This window comes from Clavelina lepadiformis, chromosome 5, assembly GCF_947623445.1.
Source record: "Clavelina lepadiformis chromosome 5, kaClaLepa1.1, whole genome shotgun sequence".
In the NCBI taxonomy this organism is placed as follows: Eukaryota; Metazoa; Chordata; class Ascidiacea; order Aplousobranchia; family Clavelinidae; genus Clavelina; species Clavelina lepadiformis.
The window spans coordinates 22228623-22254268 of NC_135244.1; the positions used below are offsets into that span (position 1 = coordinate 22228623).

Genomic DNA, 25646 nt, shown 5'->3' on the forward strand with positions numbered 1-25646 from the left:
TTGAAGTACCACTCCCAAAACTCAACCTTGGGAAACAAGGTACGCCGCGAGAAATTGATTTTGCATCTGTAGGATCATGCTGTAAAAACTATTTGTTCTTCATTTTACAAGCAGATTTTGCGCGAACTGTCATTTAATGTTTTTAAGGTAATGACATAAAAATTGTGTTTACTGAAAACAACAATATTTTTGATTGACTGTAAACAATTTAGATCTTGCAGATAAAAAACACATGACATTTGTCGGAGCGATGTCAACATGCGTAGTGACCAGTTCGTACCAACTGCGCCAGAGCTCCTTTCAGCAGATATGTTGCAAACTAGTAAATGTTTGACTTGAGATAAATACAATTCATTGATGAAAATGTGCCGGTGAATAGTGAAAAATTGTTCAAGTCTATATGAAATTGTTTAATCTTTTCCGATTGCATCAAAAGTTAACGATAAGATGTGTAATTGGTGATTTAACTTGTTGTTTCTGAATTTCATTCTTGCGTCATCTCGAGTAAACAAGTTCCTAATTTAAAGCAAAGCAAGCGACTGTTATTTTACAAAGTTTCTTTAGTTTGTCAATGAACGTACGCCCTCAGAGCATGATGCTTTTTAGCGTGAAATATTTGTATACAGAGGGAACCGTGACCTTCAAAATGAAGTTGACGCTGCTAAAAACATAAATTTGCGAACTTAAGGTTTTTGGTCGTAAAATATTTTGACCGTTTTTTAAAATATGCAAAAATACCACGAATGCAACTAATCAAAACGTTGGCGCTACTAAACCAAAGATGATGAATATTTAGTCTGTGGAGGGCCTGTGGTACAAGTAATATCGAGAGTAAGATGAAACATTTTTTTCTACAAGTGTTCCTATATTTCTTTCTTAATCGTTCAAAGAGTATAATTGGTCAAACTTTTTTGAGAGAATCTCGATACTTGTATGTTGGAAACTTGCAGTGTTCCGAGTTTTATTCTGAATTAGATCATTAAACGTGGAGACACGACAACCACAATGCACACCACATTTTATTCTAAACGCGAAAGACAAAATAACATCATCATGCTAATAATTACACAATCATTTTATATAGCGTACATTTTGATATACACATATTTGAAAAGAGTCATCAGTTGGTCAAACTTAAAAACGCATGTTACAGAAATCTCTGGAGAGGTTTTGTGCCCAAGTGCATGCTTAGGTTTGGCTTAAGAAAATTTTTGATGTTTGCGTTTAGAAATACAATGAATTTGCCAATTAAAACCATTTAAAGAAACACTGGCATTACAGCCTGGAACAAAATAATGCAAGCAAGCAATTTTTAATCAGTAAGTTACAAGTTAGCAATGTCCGAGAGCAATAGTTGTCTTAATGCCGAATGTTCTTCGTCTTAAACATCTAAAAACAAGTTAAATTATTTAACTAAATTTTTTCAAATTTTCTGTTGTGTATTCTAAATCCAGGAAAAACTTCCAGCAGATATTTACAACGATAAGATTTATTATAAGATATTTATACTTATTAGTTATTAACTTCTTTTAAGCGTATAGGCGGAATAATTTTCATTGAAAGTAGTAAGTTACAAAACACGACTCACCCCTCTCGCACATGTAATAGATTGCAGAAGCACTGCAGTCGATGTCAACCCACTTTCCAGGTACGTACCCATTGTCATCAGGGATTGTAGCAAGCAACATGGATGCACAATCTTCACCAGACAAACCTAAGTTGTCTGGGTCGTGGGGTGCCCAGTTTTGGAAGTCTTCAGTGGTCTGAAATAATTATTTCATATGTAAACCAACATAACTTAACTTTTAACATAAATCGAGCTCTGGTTACTTACGTTTGAACTTGGCATTGGACTACCATCCTGCCAGCGCCACGTTCCTTCAAATTGTACATCATCTCCTCCGATCCAAACACCTCTGTGATACAAGTCTACTCCACGCCAGTCATCTTCATTATAGACTCCATCACTGGTTATCATATCATCAAAGCATGTTTGTGTTTCTAAGTCAAGAACGGAAGCGAGCCTGCCAGGAGTATCTCCAAGGTTTTCAGCCAATCTTCTGCATCCTTCTCTCGCGTTGTAGAATGTTTGTCGTTCCCGAACGAGATGGTATTGCTTTCCAGAAAGAGTAACGGTTTTTTTTCCACTGCATAAGGCTGCGATACATAAAATGTTTCTCCATAATTTCAATAGTTGCAAAATGCTTTTATATGTAAATATTATTTCGATTCAGCTCACGTTTACAAGTAACTCCATCGCCTGTGTATCCGTCTTTGCAAATACAAGTGAAACTTCCTTCGGTGTTGATGCATAGAGCGTTTTCATGGCAGTTGTTTTGATTAGTGGAACACTCGTCATAATCTTCAGGAAAATATTTATCTTTACGTTAAATTTCATGACAAAATTAAATATTCTACTGTTTATTACAGCACGTTTTTGAATTAATTTCAGCAGAAGCTACCATTTCGCTTGGTTTGTGCAAAAAATCGAAAGATTTTTAGATCATTTTGATCATAAACGTATTTTGTTTTAGGCAACTTCAACGACATACCTCGCTGACAGACATAGAATTCTCTGTTGTTACATTCACTGTCAATCCAAGACCCTCCTGGATAACCATCATTGATTGTTTGCAGAGCGGCGAAAGCACAGTCTTGTTCCCCTTTATAATTGTTGGGTTCGTATAAGCCCCAGTTTTCAAACTCATCCGATTTCTAAATTTTTTCGGTCACATTCAGTTATTCCAGGTTGCATTGGTGATAAGGTCTTTGTCGAATTGAACATAATTTCTGGTTTCTTACCAGCTGTGTGCCATCTTCCCAGACCCAATTTGATTCACTTCTCATGTCGCTTGCACCAATCCAAGCGCCTCTGTTGTACGGTTCAGTTTCATCGATCCATTCCTCAGGTTTATAAACGCCATCGCTGGTAATCATCTGAGTTATGCAGGTCTGTGTGGATTGTTTCTTAATGATGGCAAGTTTTGCATCGATTCCTCCACCCCAGTTTGTACAGCGATCTCTCGCATCCTGGAAAGTTTGTCGATTTTGGAATAATTGATACTCCATCCCTTCAATAATTGCTGACGTTTTTCCAATGCAGTCACCTACATTCAGACAGAACTTTGTGAGTACTTGTAGCATTTACCAACACCATTTTAAACTATAGCTTACGTTTTAGTGCTACGCAAGAACATGATACAATAACTTTTCATAACCTAGACCATAGGTTTATCTATTATTGCGTTACTTAAAACTCTTTCTTACTCAGTTCTGCTCTTAGTGCAATATTTTCACATGTTACACCATCTCCAGTGTAACCTTCCTTGCAGACGCATTTGAAACTTCCGACAGTATTTGTGCAAAGAGCGTTTTCATCACAGTCATGAGTGTACAGGCTACATTCATCAACATCTAGAGATGTATAATCTCTGTACGTCAGTAAATCTCATTTTGCAAATACTGCACGTGTTGTGTTTTCAAAACGTTTTTGTTTGCAAAACTGATCGCAGACATTGGAAATTGTTTGTAAAGTTTAAGCCTGCACAATTTCACCTACCCCTCTCGCACATGTAATAGATTGCTGAAGTACTGCAGTCGATGTCAACCCACTTTCCAGGGACGTACCCACTGTCATCAGGGATTGTAGCAAGCAACATGGATGCGCAATCTTCACCAGACAAACCTAAGTTGTCTGGGTCGTGGGGTGCCCAGTTTTGGAAGTCTTCAGTTGTCTGAAATATAAGAAAATTTTTTCAATTTTTAGACACTGTGTTATTGCAGCGAACTTTAATCCAAACTCTGGTTACTTACCTTTGAACCTGGCATTGGAGTGCCATCCTGCCAGCGCCACGTTCCTTCAAATTGAATGTCATCTCCTCCGATCCAAACACCTCTGTGATACAAGTCTGCATCGCTCCAATCATCTTCATCATAAACTCCATCACTGGTTATCATCTGATCAAAGCAAGTTTGTGTTTCCGAGCTATGAATAGAAGCGAGTCTGCCAGGAGAATCTCCAAGGTCTTTAGCCAATCTCTTGCATCCTTCGTTCGCATCGAAGTACGTTAATTTCTCCCGAATGAGATGATATTCTTTTCCAGAAAGAGTGACGTTTCTCTTTCCACGGCACATGGCTGTAATAAATCAAATTTTTCTCTTGTTAAAATTTGAAGTAGTTGACACTCTTATATATGATTCTTCAATCAATGAAATTGTCTTTTTTAATCAGTTCAATTGCCGAAAATTTTATGTCGTACGGTGTAACATATTTGTCGTGTACTGACTCACCAGTACAAGTAACTCCATCGCCTGTGTATCCTTCTTTGCAAATACAAGTAAAACTTCCTTCAGTGTTGATGCATAGAGCATTTTGATCACAGTTGTGTGTGTTGGCTGCACACTCGTCGAAATCTTTAACGAATGTGTTTGTTTATGAAGATGTAAACTGTCTCAGCATTTAATTGAATAAATGATAAAATTCCTTTATACTTTGTTTCCAGATACATATTTCATTTCAGGTAAGAAACGAATTACCTCTTTGACATAAAAAGAATTCATTGTAGTCGCAATCAGTATCTATCCAAGACCCTGCCGGATAGTTTTCATTGATGTTTCGCAGAGCCGAAATTGCACAGTCTTGATCTCCTTGATAATTATTGGGTTCGTAGTCGCCCCAATTTTCAAACTTGTCTGATGCCTAAACTCTATCTTATTAATATGTTGTAATGCTTGAAGCTGGTTTGCATCAGGTAAATAGATTTATTCCTACTTAACAAAACAGAATCAAAATAGCAAACACAAGTATTTCTCAATAATTACCATCAGTTTTCCATCTTCCCAAACCCAAATTCCTTCCATCTCAATATCATTAGCTCCCATCCAGGCGCCTTGGTCGTATGGATTGGTGAGGTTTGTCCACTCATCCGGTTTATACACGCCATCGCTAGTCATCATCTGAGTTATGCAAGTTTGTGTGGCCTCGTCTCGAATCATAGCAAGCGTTGCATTGGTAACCCCGCCCCAATTTATGCACCGCTGTTTTGCGTCACGATAGTTTGTACGAGTTTGGAAAAGTTGGTATTCGCGTCCTTCAACAACCGCTGAAGTTTTTCCACTGCACAAACCTGCACATTACAAAGTCATTAAATATCACCTCATAAACAATTATTTATGGAATGGCAATGTTTTTTATGTGTCTATATCTGGGGTGGCCAAACTGCGGCTCTTTGAGCCTTTGATTGCGGCTCTTTAATGAATTAGCATTGATGAATTAGACATGCATTTACCCGGTCTAGACGAGTTGTTTGATCAGATTATGAAACAATGCGTTCTATCACACGTAGTAACAATGGACTCATTGTTAGAAATAATCAAATTACACTCCAAAAAGCACATTATTGTACAGAAGTGTGCTAATTTGTACACTGTAGTTAAGTAAACTGTCAGATTGAAGCTGTACGTCAGGACTGACCTAGTTTTAAGTCTTGGTTACGGTTAAACTAATAATTGCAAAAAGAGTTGGTGAAGCCCAGTTGGAGACTCATAGTATTACCACGCAGCACTAACGTTAATCAATAGCTACACTTTTTTGTGAGTGAATAAATTCGTGTTTTTTATTGTGTTTGTGTTGTGGCTCTTTTAAAACTGGAATTTGTTATATGCGGCTCGAGCATGAAGCAGGTCTGAGCACCCCTGGTCTATATTATAACCATATAATTTAAAAATCAAATACTATAAAATATCTGAACGTTATTTTATATTAAGGCGGAGTGTATTCATTGTAGTGTAGTGTATATTGTAGTGTATTCATTCATAAACTCCGTTGCAAATTCTATCATAAACGGTTTTAAAATCTTTTCTGTTAATATCTATTAAAATTTTGCTTACCGGTGCATGTCAATCCGTCGCCAGTGAATCCATCTTTGCAGACGCACATGAAACTTCCAGCGGTGTTGATGCATCGAGCATCTTTGTGGCAGTTGTGTGTGTCGGCAGTGCACTCGTCGAAATCTTTGATAAGAGAAAATGTGGCATTCAGGAATAAATTTATTTTCTTTTACAACAAGTCCCAGAATACTTTATGCCTTTTTTATATCGCAGACTCGAAGTTTAGTTTCGTGATTGGTTCATCTGTTTGATTGTAAATTTCATGCATTCAAAGTTGGACTGTAACAATATAATACCAAGCATTTTAGCTGATGAAAAACTTACCCCTCTGACAAAGAAAGAATTCTTCGAAATCACATTCATTGTCTAACCAAGACCCAGCGGGGTAGCTGTCATCAATGTGTCGTAATAATGTAAAAGCACAATCTTGGTCACCGCGGTAGTTGTTGGGTTCGTACATTCCCCAGTTTTCAAACCCCGCATTTGCCTTAAAATAAGTTTTTTATTTACTTAATTTTTTATTCTTTTTTTTACTATTTTTACTATTTTTTACTATTTTTTATTTACTTATTTTGCAAAAAATTCAAAATATTTTTCAGCCATCACATGCAACATGTAATGAGTAGATTCATATGATATATGATTAGATATATGATTTATATGATATGATACGCTTTCTTGTGCATACCGATGAGTTAGAAGGCATGGGTGAACCATCTTCCCAAACCCAATACTGTTCCCTCTCAATGTCGTTTCCTCCAATCCAGGCACCTTGGTCATACTTACTACTTAGATCCATCCACTCATCCGGTTTATAAACTCCCTCACTGGTGATCATCTGGTTTATGCAAGTCTGTGTGGCTTGGTCGCGTATAATGGCGAGCGTGGCATTGAGATGACCTCCCCAATTTGCACATTGCTCTTTTGCGCCTTTGTATGACATTCGATTTAGGAACAGTCGGTATTCTTCGCCTTTTATTAGCGCCGAAGTTTTTCCACTGCAATCATCTACGAATTGAAAAGGATAAATGTTAACAATTTTCGCAAAGAATCATTTGACGCTAGATTGCCAGTATTTCAGAGAAACGCTATTTTCGTGTATTCCGATGGGTTTTGGTTTATCGTGATTGTAAAGTAAACATTATCTAAGGCAAAGTATTTTCTAACCAGTAGAAGCCTTCAATAGGCGGCTTTCGCACATCAAACCATCCCCAGTAAATCCATCTTTGCAAACGCAAGCGAAACTTCCATAGGTATTTAAGCACTCAGCATCTTCATGGCAGTTATGTTTATTCTCCTTGCATTCATCGATATCTATTGACAACCAAACGCACCATACGGTTACAGGGCTAATTAAAAATGTCAAATGAGTGCCCCTTTGCTTTACTGATTGTTAATGGATAAATTTGTTAGTAGATAAAAATAGCTAAGTTAAAAACTTGTTTGCTTTTACTATTGTCGAGTAGCAGCAGACACAATGCGGTGTTAATGCAGTTTAATACCTTTTTCGCAGATGAAAAATTGAGAATGAGCGCATCTAGAATCAACCCAGGTTGCCGGAGGGTAGTCTTCAGCCTGAATCAGCAACATTGACGCGCAGTCTTCTACATTTTCACCGTGCAAGTTGGGCTCTAGCCTTCCCCAATTTTGAAAGCCGTCTGATATCTATAACACGTCACAGAATAATGATAAATGAATTACATTTTATTTTCAACAACACGGCGGTAGTAGCCTGGTTTTACCTCGGGCAGCGGAACGGGTTCTCCGTCCAGCCAGTGCCAGTTTCCTTCGTAGGAAGAATCGCTTGCTCCGAGCCAAACACCCACACCATAAGGAGATACATCACCCCAGTCGTTTTTATTATAAACGCCTTCACTGGTGATCATGTCAGCTAGACAGGATTGTATATGCCTGTTATGAATGATGGCGGTACAGGCGGGGGATTCCCCTCCCCATTCCAAACATACGGTTTGCGAGCCAGCAAAGGATGTCTTATTTTTAAACAACTGATAAACTTTGCCGCCTAGGGTCACCGTCTCTTTCGCAACACAACTTTCTGTAAACATGTAAACACGCATAGTTCAAATTTTTCATTATAATTTACACTTGCTGTTAGCTGTAAATGGAGATGCAGGGTTTTCATATAAACAAACGACAATTGCTTAATAAATTTCAACATTCTAGTATTAGCCATACCCCCAGAATCTATCCCAGCATAGGGTAAGCATGTGATTCCATCTCCAGTGAAACCCTGCTTGCAGGTACAAGTGAAGCTTCCATTTGTGTTTGTGCAAACCGCATTTTCATGACAATTGTGCATGTTCAGCTTACACTCGTCGATATCTGCAAATATTTTAAATTTATTTTGACCCAGAAACGTCGTCGAACAAATTTTTTAGGTCTGGTCTTCCATTGCTAAACATTTTTTCTGTTTGAATATAGCCTATGGGAAGTGAACGTGTAATTAAATTGTGGTATGAAAAAAGTTAAGACATATTTGAAATGTGGTAGCGGTAGGTTGCACATTACTTTGCCTTTTCTTTACAAACAAAAATGAGGATATAACTTTTCACCGGAACCTTTTACATCAGCCTGATGTTACAGACACGGTCGACAAAGTAATTAAAATTGTGATTTTAAAACGAGCAAGAAATCTTTCTGTTTGGAATTGGCCAGAGGTTGAACATATTCTAGCTAGATCAGCATTTCTTGACTGGGGGTGTTGAAGTCTATTCTACGGGGTGTAGGGAAGTTCTGAATGTACAGTAGGTAGTCTTTGATAGGCAATGGCTGGAAGAAGGAAAGAGTGTGCTAAAGGCAATAAATGAGCAGTGTTTGGCGAGATGTGCGAGAACCATGTGGATTAATGTTTTTAAAAAGATTAAGAGCAGGCTTAAGATCTTTGTAAGAAGCTGAGAGGTTGTAGACGGTTTAGAGAGGATTCAAAGGGGGTGCTAAAAATCGGGAAAAGTCAGAAAACGCCGTTCTGGTTGGTAAAACAACATGTAAGGTTATTACATTTTACCTCTTTGGCAGATGTAGAATTCGTCGTAGTCACATTCAATGTCAACCCAAGATCCAGCAGGAAAGTTGTCGCTGGTATGTTCCATCAATGTTACTGCGCAGTTCTGATTGTCTCTAAAATTGTTCGGTTCGTTGAGGGCCCAATTTTCATATTTCTCCGAAGCCTTGAATAAAGTTTAGGGCACACAATGAAAAGAGTTCTTCAAGACAAAGTAGCCTATTCTGAAAATGGCAGAGAGCTTATATAATTACCGAAGAACTTGGCATTGGTCGTCCATCTTCCCAAACCCAATTGCTTTCAACGTCAATGTCATTCCCACCTATCCAAAAACCTTTGTCTAGTGGACTATCAAGATCGAGCCAGTCATCAGGGTTATCAACCCCTTCACTTGTGATCATCTGAGTTATGCAGGTCTGCGTTTCCACATCGTGGACAGTGGCGAGTATACCGGATCTGCCTCGACCCCATCTCTTGCATTGCTCATTTGCCATTTGGTATGGGATCCGTGTTTTGAAAAGTCGATATTCGTTGCCTTTAACAACAGCTGAGGTCTTCCCAGTGCACTGAGCTGTATACACAAGTACAAGAGATAATACGAACAGAGTTAAGCTGCTTATATTTTACAGCAGAAATGAAAGTTGTGTTGCTCTTTTGTTTTATATTGTAATGAACCGTTCGTTTTATGATCATCATTTGTGTATTTATAAACATATGAAACATATTTATACCTAGAATAATTTATGATAATCGCAAGTACTTCCTAACAAATATGCATGAGTTAATCAAGTTAATGCGTATGTTAATTGGTGAAAGAGTTGTGCAAATGCTTGCATGTTAGATAGAAGTACAGCATGAAAAAGCAGCTTCTTCAACAAAATGGTTGTAAATACGTAGCTACCTGTACAATTGACTCCATCCCCGGTGTATCCCATATTGCAAATACAGGCAAAATGTCCGTCCGTGTTTACACAGTGAGCGTGTTCATGGCAGTTATGAATGTTGGCCGAGCACTCATCGATGTCTTGAAACAAAAGTTTTATTTAGAGATCTGTGTTCATTAATTCATTGTTGATAAATTTCCAAATCACTGATATCGTTTCTAAGCCTCTAGTATAGGAATTTCAGGATTGAAGTAAATAACAAAACCTTACTTATTATTCCCTTCCTAACCACTCATTATACGGAGAGTAAGCACACTTTAGGATGAACTTTTTTGCCTATTTCTATGCCATTTACCTTTTTGACAAACAAAAAATTCTTTGTTTGAACATTCACTGTCGATCCAAGAACCCGCGGGATAACCTTCGTCGATGAGTCGCAGTGAAGCAAAGGCGCAGTCCTGGTCTCCTCCATAGTTGTTGGGTTCAAGCGCGCCCCAGTTGTCATATTTTTCCGCTGTCGACAAGAAGTACTTCACCTAAAAACAAAAATCGTGTTGTTCACCAAAGCGTGTTACAAGTATCACCATCAACTCTTAGATTAAACATTGGGGTTTTTAAAAGGTCCCGTGCATGTACCAAGAAGGATGGCATTATGGAGCCATCTTCCCAAATCCAAAACCCTTCAAAGTCAATGTCGTTCCCACCAATCCAAGCACCCTGGTCGTACGGACTGGTAAGATTAGTCCATTCTTCAGGTTTGTAAACCCCCTCACTGGTGATCATTTGAGATATACACGCTTGCGTGGTGAGGTCATGAATGGAAGCGAGTATAGCGGTATATCCGCCCCATCTTTTACATTCCTCCTTTGCGTCTTGGTATGAGAGCCGAGTTTGGAAAAACTGATATTCCCTCCCTCCTATAACTGCGTTGGTTTTGTCGACGCAAATACCTAAAACAGGTTGTACGTAATAATACTTGTTACTAATGTTTTGCTACGGTGTATGTCATGCCGTATATCTATATGTATACCGTATATGCCATCAGCGTATACCTAAGTTTCTACGATAATTTTTTTAAATGGTAAAATATAAAAACAGAATATAAACTCACAACCCTATAGCACTCCGTAAGGTTAAATTTTATTTTTAATTTTAATTCTCCTATATTAGCTTTCGCAAGCATAAACTTGCTGAATCAGGTCTACTAAGAGATGCAAAAATTAATTTTTAAATTGATATTTGACATGCAACCACCACCAACACCACCGATTATTGTCAAGGTTAATATTTTACTGATGACGACATTAAAAGCCATCTCATGAGGCCTTCGCTACAACAGTTTTCGGTCTTGAGTCTGACAACCCACTGTCGCCTCATTTAAACTTTATCCCAGCTCACCAGTGCAAGTAAATCCATCGCCTGTGTATCCTTCTTTGCATTCACAAGTGAAGCTTCCTTCGGTGTTGATACAACGAGCATGCTCATGGCAGTTGTGTAGGTTGGTTGAACACTCGTCAATATCTAGAGAGAGAGAGAGGGAGAGAGGGAGAGAAAGAACGTCATTATTGCTTCTTACTTGTGGTCACAGTGAATTACAAATATTATATTAGATCGAAAAACATCGCGACACATTTTGTCGTATTTATTTCGAGTTTACTGTTATAGAGTTTTCAATGGTAATTTATAACATCGAAAATGTTTTATAATTCTTACCACTCTGACAGAAATAGAACTCTCTAAAACCGCATTCAGCGTCCATCCACGTTCCTGCTGAATAGTCTTCGTTGACATCTTGTAGCAACGAAAGAGCGCAATCCTGATTTCCACCATAGTTATTGGGTTCCAATTTGCCCCAATTTTGCATTTTACCCAAATCCTTTAAATGACATTATCATGGCTGAATGACTTATGCACGTGCAGCACTTAGTTCTCTATTCGATTAATAATCAGAATAAATTTGAAAATAGTGTATAATATTTTCTGTATTTACCGACGGAAGAGGCATTTTTGACCCATCTTCCCAAAGCCAATCTCCTTCCATTTTCATGTCATTTCCCCCAATCCAAACCCCCCTGTCATAGGGACTGATTAGATCTAACCAATCATCAGGGTTAAAAACTCCCTCGGAGGTGATCATCTGGTTTAGGCAAATCTGAAGAGCCATGTCCTCGATTTTGGCGAGTGAGCCCTTGACGTTCATTTCTAGACCCCAGTTTTTGCATTTTCTGCTTGCTTCGAGGTAAGAAGCTCGACGTTGGAAAAGCATGTATTTGTGACCCTTAATGATTTCGGATGTTTTTCCCTCGCATAAACCTACGGTTTAAAAGTTATTAAAAAAGTCTTGATAAATGACCATTTAGACAAAATTTGACAAAATCATCTAAAACTGCCAAGAGAAGTTTAACATTTTGAATATTACAGTAATTCAAAAAAATTTCGAATGCTTTTCAGAAAAACTATTTCGTATTAGAAAGAATTTTTTACACATTTTCTGGTTAAATAAAAATCCAATTTTCTCTAAATTAAAGCATTTGGTTAAATATAATAATCAGTCATAAAACATTTAAACCTTGATTTTACGTCACCTTTACACGTAACTCCATCGCCTGTGTATCCTTCTTTGCAAATACAAGTGAAACTTCCTTCGGTGTTGATGCATAGAGCGTTTTTATCACAGTTGTGTGTGTTGTCCATACATTCGTTCAAATCTTCGGTAAGAGATGCTTGTTAGTTACTGTTGTTGTCATTTATCAACGTCACTGAAACTTTTTAACTCTAGTGCGATTATAAATAATTTTTGTGGCGAGAGAGCGGTAAGTTGAGTAATTGCCCATGTTAAAATCAACACCCAATTTACCTTTTTTGCAGACGTAAAACTCTCTGTGGTCACAATCAGAATCTAACCAAGAACCGGCGGGATAATCTTCATCGATGTACCGCAGGGAGGCAAGGGCGCAATCTTGCTCACCTAGGTAATTGTTGGGTTCATGCTTGCCCCATTTTTGGAAGTCTTTAGACTCCTGAAAAAGATTATTAATTGCTAATACATCGCTTTCTTAGCAAATAATCAATCTGCCACCCTCTAAAAGATTTGATCAAAACTTGTTCAAAAGTATATCTTCAAGTTACCGAAGAATTGGGCATCAAAGATCCATCTTCCCAAACCCATTTTCCTTCCCTTGCCATGTCGCTACCTCCAATCCAAACACCTTGGTCGTAAGGGCTGGTAAGGTCAGTCCATTCATTCGGCTCGTAGACTCCTTCACTGGTGATCATCTGAGTTATGCAGGTTTGCGTCGCGTTGTCTCGGATCATGGCAAGCCGGAAATTTTCACCCAGATTTTGGCAACGTGCTCTCGCTTCCGGAAAAGTGACTCGGGTTGAGAAAAATCTGTAATCATTTCCTTTGAAAATTGTTGAGGTTTTTCCGGTACAAACGCCTGTGTATTAAAAAAAACTTTAATATATTGCGTTTTTGCTATTTATATAAGAATAGGTTGCAGTTGCAGTGTTTTATTGAAATATAACGTATCTTAGAACAACAAGTATGCAGCAATTAATGATAATTACAGTATACACAGAGCTTTTTTATGGTAAAATACTTCCATTATATAAAAACATAAAAAGCGGTCTACATGCCTCGACAGGTTAGCCCGTCGCCAGTGTATCCTTCATTGCAAACACACGTATAACTTCTCTCAGTATTGATGCATTTAGCATTACTATCACATTTGTGTTGATCTGTCGCGCATTCATCAACGTCTGTGGAAGGCGATATCGCGTCAATATCTTGCTTTTAGCTTAATTTGTGTACTCATCTGTTATGTTTATGTTTGCAATGGTGCTTTAAATAATCATTTATACATTTACCTCTCTGGCACATATAGAACTCTCTCTTGTCACATTCACTGTCTAACCAAGAGCCAGAGACATAACCGCCGCTAATGTTTGCCATCAAAGCAAAAGCACAATCTTGATTTCCAAGATAGTTGTTCGGTTCATACATCCCCCAATTTCTGAACTTGTCAGAGAGGTCCTAAAATAGATATTTTTTAAACCATTGACTTATCTGCGATAAACGAGTCGCTTGAAAACTTATAAAATGACGGATAATTACAGTCGGCAGTGGCATTAGCGATCCGTCTTCCCAAAGCCAACGATTTTCATCCTCGATGTCATTCCCTCCTATCCAAACCCCACGGTCGTATGGACTCGTTAAATCCGTCCAATCATCGGGGTTATATACGTCATCACTGCTAATCATTTCGTCCATGCATTGCTGAGTGGTTCTGTCGTGGATGGAGGCAAGTATGGATTTCCTATCCCATAGCGCACATCTCTTTTTAGCTTCTTGGTAGGTAACCCGTGTTTTGAAAAACCGGTATTCCATGCCTTTCACAACTGCTGAGGTCTGCCCCATACAGCCAGCTGTTGGTTGATGAACATGTAATTATCGTGACGTATAAATGGCGATTGATAGAGAACGTATATACAAGTATTTTTTGGAACACACTAACCCAGCTATTTTAAACCTAATGGTTCACTTCACAGGTTCTTAACTAATTTCAGTGACGCGACTTACTCCTGCAATTAATTCCATCGCCGGTGTATCCGTCTTTGCAAACGCAAGTAAAACCTTCGTCAGTGTTGAGGCATAGAGCGTGTTCATGACAATTGTGTGTGTTGGCTGCACACTCATCAAAATCTAAAAATTTTTGAAACATATTTGGCCTTACAATTATTAACAAAGCAGTTCTTGCTTTAACTTATTGGTACTGGTATTTGAGTAATGGATATAGTATAGGTTAAGACGGACACATCGAGATTTTTAAAATCATTTCTTGTCATTCCCGTCATATTTTGTTGTTTTATGTTTACAATTGCCGAACACCTTGATCGCTTTTTTCGTAACGGAACTGGGCTATGTACAAAAGTTATTGTTATTGCTATTATTATCAGGTACGTTACGAGTACATTTAGACTAGAACTATGTAGGGCTCCTATACCGTTGCACACAACAAATTTTGCATTTATTTTACCTTTTTCGCAAAAATAAAATTGCTCTGCGTTGCATTGGGTGTCCACCCAGGTGCCTTCCTCGTAATTGCCGTTGAATTTCTGCAGCATCATCGACACACAATCTTGCCCTCTGCCGACATTGTTCGGTTCAAATCCCCCCCAGTTAGTGTAGTCGTCGGCTTCCTAAACGTTTAATTAAATTTGATTTTTTAAGCAACGGTGGAAAATTGTGTAAAATCATCTCGTACTGCAACATCTCTAAAAACCTTGCTCGAATTTTTACAAAGATACTTACCAGCTTCGTTCCGTCCGTCCAAACGAATTGGTTCTCAACGTCAATATCATTGAGTCCGATCCAAACACCGACGAGGAATTTGCTGGGTTGGTCAGCCCAGTCTGCCGGATCATAAACCCCGTCGCTCATCATCATCTCCCGCATGCATGTTTGTGTCGCCCGATCGTGGACGTTGGCGAGAAGTGCCGGCCTATCATTCATCCCTCGGCTCCTGCAAGCCTCTACAGCTTCTTCGCGCGACAATCGCTCTTTGATAAGCTGATACATTTTGCCTTTCATTACCGCCGACAGTTTGTTTTGGCATAAACCTTCATAGACACAATACGTTCAGATTAACCTTGTGTGTCTTTCGTGGGGTTTAATTTACAATTTGTATAATATTGCCTGATTTTATGTTGTACTTATCTAGCCAAGAGGTCACCAAGAGGTTACCAATAGTAATTGATCTACTTCGTGTACAATATACGAGTAAATTATCAATCCTAGGCAAAGTTATTGTTTTGTGGAGTTGAATCTTCTTACCTGTTTGGTGGTATGTGGCATGAAAGCCAGCACTGGTGACTTTGTCGTCAGTGTGATATCTCAAAATTAATTTATTCCCGGATGAGGTGATGTTAATTCCCCGTTGATAGCCATCATACCGTCCCAGAATAACTTCACCGTCTTGTACCTGAGTAATTCCAAGATTCATAAACACTAAAAGAAGTGACGACAAATAACTTCGGAAAACGAAGCGTCATACATGCGTTGCGCCACCGTACGTGTGTATGTGCGATGTGAGAGGCTATAACGCAAATAAACTTGGGTAACTTGAGTGCAGTTTTATTAAAGAGAACGCTAAAGAAGTTTTATGAGATCGCTACTTCTAAAGACTAATTGCTAACTTTCTGGTGTGGTTGCAAACAGAATTTGAGAGAGCATTTGGGAATTTGAAAGACCGTTTCGGTTCCCCAAAATCACCTTAAAACACTGTTTGAATTTGTAATGAAGTTCATAAACTATCAGAAGGTCACCTCGACATAGTCAGAATCCTTCTCTGTGTCAACGTCAAGAGTCATTTTAATTTTCATTCCTACTTCGGCGTTCAGAGTGTAAAGGCAATCAAGATTGTGAACGGATGAATGGGGATAACCCGGTGATGAGAGTTCCTGAATTGCGTCATCACGAAGATAATAATCGCCTCCACAAGGAACTGAATGGGTGAGAATGATTATATATTAAGACTGTGCAGCTTTTTGTCAAAAAACACTGTTTGATTTTATGTCTACATCAGTTTACACAACAGCAAGTCGTACATCCCTTTAAATCACTAGTAATAGCCACTATAGCTATTATAGCCACGCCTTCTATACCAGTGACAGAGGACAGGCAAAAATGACCGTGACCGCCTAAGTCGGCATGATGACCCTACGACGAACGTCAAAGGAAAGATGGTGATGATAAATAAGCATTAATAATAGCTGATCATACTTGCTTACCTTCTTTGTACTGTGCCATGAAGCCTTCCAGATTTTCGTCTTGGTTGGTGTGGAAATATATCGTCATTGTGTCACCGAGCGACGTAAATGAACGTACGGTATCCAGCGTTTCATTAATTTGTCCCAATCGTTTTACCCCGTCAAAAATCTAAAAAATAAACATTTTTTTGCCGCTAGATGATGCACGGACACAAGTTATGATGTTGCCTGAGGCATCTTTTTTGAAAAATGCTAATTTACCGTACGTCATATGGTAACCTTTGCTTTATAGGTTATTTATACCTCGATGTAATCTCCTTCTTCGTGTATTTTTGCATCCGTAAATTTGATTTGGACGTGTTTTCCAGTTTCCGACTTGATCGTCCAATAACAATATCTTCCGCTTTGATAACGATTTGGATATCCGGGTGACATCAGAATTTTTGTTTCATTCGTCGCCGTCAGAAGTTCTCGGCACGGCTGCCCAGGAACTTCAAACAAAAATGATAATGGATAAATGAATGCATTCTCCGATATTATGTTAGAAATTTATTTTTGCATATTAGTCAGGAAAAAACATTTTAAAATCGGTTTCTAATAGAAAGATTTACTTAAACGCCTCCTATTACTCGCGCATACCGCCATATACGACGACAGCGCTATAAGTAAGTGTAAAAGACTACAAATACAAAATACAAATGTTAACTGATACATAAGTGCTGAAAATAACTATGCTAGTTAATTTAAGAAGAAACACGCAAATAACTGGGAGTGTCGGCGGTAATCGGACGAACTCATTGCACAAATCTCACCTGACTTGTACGCTACCAAGAACCCCGTCGCCGTTATGCTGTTGTCCGATCGAAATCTGATGGTTACGCGGGGACCGACTGAGACATAAGGAATAGGATCCGATGCGGAGCCAGACAAGGTCGTTACCATTCCTCCTTCGATTATCTTTTCAACAAAATAATTTTTGAGTGGATTATTTCTAACTTTGACGGGCGTTTACAGCGCATGAATTTAGTCACATTAAACGTCAATGCTGAGCGTAATGTTTTATACACAGGTTTTAAAGTTCAATCGTTTATGGCTTAGATTCACTAACCACAGTTTAGATAACGTTTTAACATTCTGTTTTCGCTTATTTGAAAAATAGATTTTAAGTAAATTTATGCCGCCATATAAAAGCATTTGCTAAAGCAGTCATACAAGAGAGAGTGGGAAGTGCAACAAAGACCACTGAGGTTAATTTTGTTATCATATGATTCTCATATCATATGATTCTCATATCATATGATTCTAAACTTTAGAGATCTGTTTGAAAGCAAATTGACTTCCTACCTCTAGATAATCTTTCTCAGGTTGCGTGTTAAAATCATCTATTCTAAGTTTGATGCTTTGAGCATTCCGTGTTGTGATTGTCCACTCACAGTCGGCATTGTTTGGATAATCGAACGGATAATTTGGTGAGAAAAATGCTTTTTCCCGGAAGAAAGCCAAGTAGTTGTCGCCACATTCTGAAATAACGACTCAAAAATAATTGAATTGTTCCGTCTATGGTTTGGCAATACTGAAACGCTTCGCAAGTAATAAGTTTTACGAAAGCGGTTGTCTTATATTTATGCTGTTCAGATGAACAGCAATAATTGTAAAAGTTGATCAAAAGTCAGTAAAAAGAAACTAAAACCAAACATACAAATCAAAGAGTGCCGGACTAAATTAAATAAACCTAAATTAAAATTAAAACTTTAGTTAAAAACTCAAATGTTTTCCTAAAATAGAATTCAGCCGACTTCCAAAATAATTTTTTAGTGCAATTTGCGATGGTTAGTACAACATCTAATTCAAAGACTATGTATTTTAAACGTTACAGTTCGAAGAACAATTAACTTACGTGAACGAGCGCTTTGCGAGAGAACTGAGACCAACAGCAAAGCAAATATGAAACGTCCCATCTCCACAAGTCTCTTCCAACTAATGTCCACGGGATCTAGTCGGAGAAGAGTAGCGTGGATTTACGAGATGCCCTTTTTATGCTCGTATCACCTTTTTCGTAAGTTCGCTTGCAGTAGAGTGGAAAACTTTATCTTTGTTAAAATAATGAATTAATATGGAGGTTTTTGAAAGTATAAGAACGTGCGTTTTTCTGATTGGTTGAATTTTGGTGGTGGCATTTGGACGCCCAAAGTCAAATTCTAATTGCTATGGACAATCAATAATTTTATTACCACACAAACTGGAGGTACAAGTTGTTGGATTATCTGATATCAAACAAGTTAGACTAATAATCATAAATGTCGTAAAATGAGCTTCAAGTTATTTGAAAAACATTACCAAGTTTTACAGCTTCTCAAACGTCAAGGAAAATTTTAATGAAATTGTTGTTTTGTTTGTCCTAAGTTTTAAAACGGCGTTGTATTTGTTTCAATGGTTATCCAAGCGACAAATCTTTTGCTTACGTTTACATAATTAATGATTATCATCATTTTGCCTGATGCACTATTATAAAGACTTTTAGCTTTTTTGGAATACTGGATCTTCGTTTGTATTTGCAACTAATGTAAAGATATTTTTGCAACTTTTGCTGAAATTGCGGCTGTTCCACCATGTTACTGATTTTACGAAAAAGTTCAAAAAAATTTGAGTTTTTAAGTTTTAAAATTGAAACGAAATTTAAATAGACACTCACAAGCAGGCAAACATTGTCTCTAGTAAATGCAATTTTTGTCACAAAAAAGGCTCCAAAACTTGTTAAACCCACTTTACGGCAGTATTGCATGTGATTTGAAGTTATCTATTTTTTAACTATATTATTTTCAACTACTTGTGAGGAATGGCCGAAACTTTGGTTTCACATTGACATGACATTGGCCATGCATATGGCCTCTTGTTATTTGCCAAATCAAACCAGTAACTTTCCAGTTGGCAGTCAAAACTAAACGTACGAGAAACGTGATATTACAACCGGCAAATAATCCAACCTTTACGATAATGACAGAGCATTGCAACCACAAGTGTTAAATTGTCTGTCCCGCTTCAAACCACAAACGATGTCCTGGTTTGACTCTTCGATTGCTGTCTTGCTTTGACGTTTATAATTATTGAATACAGCTTTAAAGCTACGGATGTACGCAAGCGTTTACGTATACAAAATCAGATTTTGACCAAACTAAGCAAAGATGGTAGAAAGACAAAATATTAAACAAACACAGCAATGCAACCAAATACAAGATTAAAGGGGCAAATATTAATCGTTTTAACGCAATGAAAACCGACTCAAGATAAAAAATACCTCTGATTACAACAAAACTTGAATCAAATTGTTTTAGATGTTTCATTGATTGATTTACAAAGATTGTGTTATTTTGAGACTTTTATGATAGTCTGATCGCTCAAAAAATATTTCTGGATATTTGCTGATTTATTCTCTGCAAAATCTGCTAAATTGAGGCAGAAATACACATTTAGTGTATTACATTGATACTCAAGTAAAACAGGAGACTTTACTGTATACGCTACATTTGACACTACTTAAGTTATACATGTTTAGGATTAAGGTTGTGTACGTAACACTATGGGAACGCGTTCTGTAGTCAGTATACATACATTTATATATATAAATTTTTAAATCAATGCCTTGCCGTCTTCAATAATGCTGATTGTATCAATTAATGTGAGTACTTCAAGTTGTCATTCATCAATAAATCAGATTCTGTCATGCACTGCAACAGCAGGCACCGGTGTCAGAGAAATATGTAACGTATTGATAATATAAATAAGCCTTAAGAAAATCATCCATCTTAAAAAAAAAAGCAAAGACATAATTTCTCATGAAGTCGAACTGTCAACATGTTTGTTTCATTTTGGATCAAATTCAACCATAACGAGATCAGATACTAAACCAAAAAGATTAAATATTTATACAAGTGTAATGTACAGTATTTCATGAAAGAAGAAAACTGCAGGATTTAGTGCATCGTGTTACCACAAGTTCTGACTGTCTTGTCATTTGCTGAAAATCAAAAGCAACATGTCCTGACTTGACACTCGTAATTACAACCGACCATTTGCAAGAGTTAATGCAATCAAGTTGAAAAAAATTGCAAATTTTATTTTACTGTGTGGTTTCTATCCGTCGGTTTAGTAATAAATCTTGCTTCAAACCGATAGAGTTGTTATTGTAACGAAACACGTAACTTTAGTTTTAAAAATTAATCTTTTTTGAAAGTTAAACCATTCTAAACATGTTTTTTTTCTCAGTCGGTATATCATGTAATCACTGCTGTGTGCAATGCTTTAAGCTACACACGCATAAGCCTAATTACATAGACCGCCATGATTTGAACACAAAATGTGAAGTGGATATTCCTTATCATGCCAAATGCAGACAATAATAATTTTCTGTTGTTCACCATCAAACAACTTTCAAGAAAAAAAGCAGAGTTACAACCACAATGTGAAGACAGGTTCAGCTTCAAGTTAAAACATGATGAAAACAGCATGATCAGAAATTAAAACCTTAATTAAAACAAGACATGAAACGAATTTTCAACCTTTCTGGTGTCGGGAGAAATTGTACAACAATTTGGAGAGTATACGAGTATGAAGCAATTACAGAGCACAGGCTTCATGACAACAAGACAACTGACATGTTAAATAAAATAAAAGTAAATCTATATCACATTTGAAAACAAAAAAGAGAGCAAAGACATCGGAAAAAAGCTTGATAACATGCTTAGTTGAAAAGATTTTTTTCATAATGAGCGCCTCAACAGACCTCCGGTTTTGTAATCGTTAATAAATGTTAATAATTGTAATCGTTAATCGTTAACTTGTTGTTAAGGGCGTAAAGAACCGAATCGCGTGACTAAAATCGTCCAAAATCCGACCTCTTTCGTCGTATTTACCCATATAACAGGTCAAGCATTAAAACTTCAAAGTTTTGAAAAAGGCTGTAATTATTTTTAGGTGTACAAAAATTAAAAAAATTAAAACGGTTGAGCGTTGATTTGCTGATCAAGAAACCCAAAAAACGCAAACATGATGTCATAAAGAATAATTATTTGATATGAATAAAATTATTCTTACGTAGCCTTTTTCATTGTAAAAATTTTCACACAAAATTACGAAGAAGTAGTTCTTCCCAAAACAACATGTTTTGGGAAGATATGTATATATATATATATATATATGATAGGTAAATATCATATGATATATACATATGATATGATATATACATATCATATCATATTAACTTCAACAAAACAAAATTTTTCAGCTTTAGACTATAACTGTACATAAGATATCTTACAAAAGAATATGAAAAATGGAAAGAGTGTATTAGCTTTGTTAAAAGCCTAGAACAAGAAAATCTACAATACAGACCTATACCACGTATTTGGCTTTGGTGAAGCGCTTTTACTCACAACTAATCTTAAACCTATAAATAACAGCCTTGCGAGAATCCATTAAAGAGCTCACAAGTGTTGTAGAATTTCTAAGTTTTCTTAGATATTATCTTGTTTATTTTGCAATATTTGAAGTTGCTGCTTTTTTGTTCGTTTCGGAGAAAACTGCTTATAAAAAGTTTGTGGATAATTACTCAAATTGACGGCTCGGCTTTCATTTCTTATTTTGCAACCGCTTGATGTCGTTTGACGTTTGCTTGTGTATTTCGAGCAAAGAGTTATAAACAGCGGTAATTTGAACAGAATAGTAACCAGTATCATTTTTAACGTGCAAAATTCTAAAAAGTAGTAACGTTAAATAAACAAACAAAACAATAATGTAAGTTTAACTTGAGATTTCATTTAGTCACCATTACAATTCACTAAAGTACTAATATCGGACAATCTCAAATTGCGGAAATTGAAATAATATATTTTTCTCTCTATTTATAACAGTTACGTTTGAGAACAGTAAGTCCAAGTTAGTGCGTTTAATGTTTGAAAAGTAAAAGACTTGATTTTACTAAAATGAATGCTAAATATAGCTTGGGTAACTTGACTTGAAAATGAAACCAAATTGACTTGACTTTTATAATCACGAAGGTCAACAAACTCTTCCTCTTTGTGGCTTCTCGTGACCGATTTGACGTTTATGAATAGAATATATGAAAATCGCCATCAATATGAGTAGAAATCCCACAAGACCTATGGAGATGTACCCAAACATTCTTAGCTATCTTTCGTGCAGTTGGCATTTTGCCATTTTATCGTCCGAATCTCCAATTAAATAATAAAATTGATGGACTAGCTGCAATTTATATTAATTTTTTAAGACAAAACCACTCAAAGGTATTCTGTGCAGTCTTTAACATTGTTTTACACAATGCATGTGACAACCACCGGCTAAAATTTTGTATTTATAACTATTTGATGTCACATAAGTTTATCGCAGTAACAAAGTCTCTGCAACAAGCCAAATAAAAACACACAAATAAACACCACAAATAAAACAAACCATAATAAACCATAATAATAAATAAACCGCAATAAACAATAAATAAACCAAATCAAACACAAAACCACAAATATACACCAACCAAATAAAACACGATTTTTATCCATAGAATGTTAAAAGAATGCATTTTGAAATCAAAATTATTCTATAGAAAATTTTTTATGTTAGTACACTGTTATAGGAACTCCGTAAGATAACTCCGTATATGCATAAAACTGAGTTAGCTTAGTAAAATAAGAAAGTCAATAGAAGTATTCTTGTAAACAATTTTCTACGCGTTAAAGCAAACCTACCAGCCTGGTGCGACGGTATACAAAGAAACGTAAAGTACAGAAAAACGTGTAAAAGTGAAAGTGTGCTGTTCTATAAATAAGGCGTCCTGTTAATTGTAATATTAGATGAGAAAACTAAAACAGTGATGACGAAGAACCAGGAGGTAAACTTGCCACTTAGATTTTTTTAGTTTCTTGTCAGTAAGTACTTGGCATGGCAGAAAATAAATAAAACAGTTGTCTGTAAGTATTACGTTTTATAATTGTAACTGATCAGAGCACATTTTACACCAACTGCTCGTTGGTGACATCTTACGGCAGTTCAAATGCCGATCTTAACTTAATTATCATAATAATCCGATCAACACTTAATTATGCTTTCATAACTGAGATTGCATTGATCAGTTTCACTTTTGGTTACAAAATCTTATCACCATAGGTTACTGCACACCTAGTATCGCATTTTTCACCTTTTATGATACTCATATCGGCAACAAACTTTCTAATTACTTAAGCAATTACCACATGCAATGCAACCAATATGTGTTGTCAAGTGTGTAATCATTTAATCAGTATCGCGTATTCTAATGAACAAGATATTACTTTTCATCTATACTTTTCAGAGCCACGACTAGCCGTTTTTTTTTGGTTAATAAGCAGATAAAATTGCAATTATATGACAAAAACTAAATGTGCGCTATAACTTCAACCAGTGTCATAGAATATTAACCAACCAATTCTTTATTGTTTCCCTACGGTCACTTTGGCCGCATCACTTAGTGATAATGTCCACGTCATCTTACCAAGTTTGACAAAGAACATCGAACTTGTCCACCAGCCTCAATTTTGCACATCAAGCAGTACAATAAGTTAAACCACAAGCGCTATAGCTCCAGCAACAAACACATTCCGCCATAGGCGTAGCCGGGGGGGGGGGGGCAAAAAGAGCCATGCCCCTCCCCCCCATTTTTGTGGCTATAGGCTTCTACATTAGGTGGCGGTGTCTTAAAACAAACACATTTTAGCTCCTTGAACTCATGAAATATTTACTAATATTTCAAACTGAAATATAAACTAATCCAAAACCGGTAAATAACAACATTGCAAAGAATCCGTTAAAAAACTCACAAGTTTTGTAGAATTTGTTAGATAAAATTTCCTTGACCTTGTTCAGCTTTCCACGCAATTTTTGAACTTATATTTGACGGATCTACTTTGCTGCTCGTTTTAGAGATAAATGGTAGGTTATGAAAGGTATGTTGTTTAAATTGATAGCGCGGCTTCCTTTTTTTGTTTTGTTACCGTTTGATGATGTAAATGTTTGTAACTGTAATTTCAACAACAAACCATAAACAGCGGTAATTTGAGCAGTAGCAACCATTAACATTATTACCCGATTGTATCCGTTATGCAACGATAAAGAGAAAACTTGATATTTGAGAAAATACCGTTTTATTTGTTTTGAAAACCAAAGTGTTTTTAAGTGTGTGCTGAACTAACACCAAGTCATGAAATATGTAAAAGTTTGATAAATCAAAATAATTACGACAATGCAGCACAAAAAATAAATGAACTCTTTGTAACATGTAAAGTTCTAAAAGATCCACGAAGCGTTAAATAAACAAACATGACAAAATAATGAAGGTTCAACTCATGTCTTTCATTTAGAGAAGTCGCCTTTGCAATTCATAAAAATTCCTGCTTATCCGTTTTTAACGACGGTTAATCGGATAACCCCAGATTTTCTATGTATGCACAAAATAGCGCATTCGGAAATGTTGTTGTTGAATTGCTGAAAAAAAAACGTAACTTGGATAAAACGGAAACTTGACATGTCAAAGTAACCAAATTAAAGGTAAATTTGACCTTTTTAATCGTAAAACCTTTACCTCGTAATCGCATGTTCCGCCCGGGCCAGCGTTTGTAAACAAAATATAAGAAACTAATCAGTATCAGGGGTGTGATTGCCAGCAAAGCCATTGCCACGCTTCTATGCATTGCTATGTAATATTTAGTTACTTGACATTCTGCCGCTTTTTCCCCGTAATCTGCAAAATAGAAATTGAAGCTGATCAATCTTGAATGCGCAATTTAGATTATTTTTTTAAGACAAGACCACTTAAAGTATATTCTGCCCAAGACTTTAGTGCTGTATTATAAAATGTGTCGTTTTAAGCTGTGTCGTGTGCAATCATTTGCTAGGATTTTAATATAAACTATTCTATGTCACCTGAAGTTGTCACTGTAACGGAATCTTTGCAACACACCAAATGAATCACAATTTTTATCCACAGAATATTACAAAAATACATTTTGATATCAACATTATTCTGCAGATATATG

The 25646-nt window shown here is 36.7% G+C and overlaps 1 protein-coding gene and 1 long non-coding RNA gene across 3 annotated transcripts; both read right to left on the minus strand.

The window, feature by feature from the left end:
* Window positions 1-1001: 1001 nt before the first annotated feature.
* On the minus strand, window positions 1002-18623 carry LOC143458808 (uncharacterized). 2 transcript variants are annotated; one of them, XM_076955679.1, is made up of 43 exons: window positions 18464-18622; window positions 17911-18086; window positions 17379-17523; window positions 16870-17057; window positions 16588-16735; window positions 16123-16301; window positions 15632-15779; window positions 15110-15417; window positions 14835-14997; window positions 14378-14500; window positions 13913-14223; window positions 13666-13831; window positions 13435-13557; window positions 12925-13235; window positions 12653-12815; window positions 12381-12503; window positions 11786-12108; window positions 11509-11671; window positions 11194-11316; window positions 10432-10745; window positions 10151-10331; window positions 9813-9935; window positions 9166-9482; window positions 8915-9077; window positions 8086-8232; window positions 7632-7945; window positions 7392-7554; window positions 7057-7203; window positions 6578-6897; window positions 6214-6376; window positions 5890-6012; window positions 4822-5126; window positions 4537-4699; window positions 4291-4413; window positions 3814-4136; window positions 3560-3734; window positions 3268-3414; window positions 2803-3107; window positions 2553-2715; window positions 2240-2362; window positions 1835-2157; window positions 1589-1763; window positions 1002-1389 (listed from the first exon to the last, which is right to left on the minus strand). In XM_076955679.1, the coding sequence occupies exons 1-43, from the start codon at window positions 18522-18524 to the stop codon at window positions 1382-1384; spliced, it is 8253 nt and encodes a 2750-aa protein (XP_076811794.1). In that variant the 5' UTR covers window positions 18525-18622; the 3' UTR covers window positions 1002-1381. The 2 variants fall into 2 exon arrangements, with proteins under 2 accessions (XP_076811794.1, XP_076811795.1); XM_076955680.1 differs by lacking the exons at window positions 1589-1763; window positions 1835-2157; window positions 2240-2362; ... (1 more) ...; window positions 2803-3107; window positions 3268-3414 and having other exon boundaries at window positions 18464-18623.
* Window positions 18624-24737: 6114 nt separating this feature from the next.
* Window positions 24738-25646, minus strand: LOC143460545 (uncharacterized). The gene is made up of 3 exons (XR_013117898.1): window positions 25534-25646; window positions 25193-25351; window positions 24738-25095 (listed from the first exon to the last, which is right to left on the minus strand). It is a non-coding gene; the product is annotated as an uncharacterized LOC143460545 (long non-coding RNA).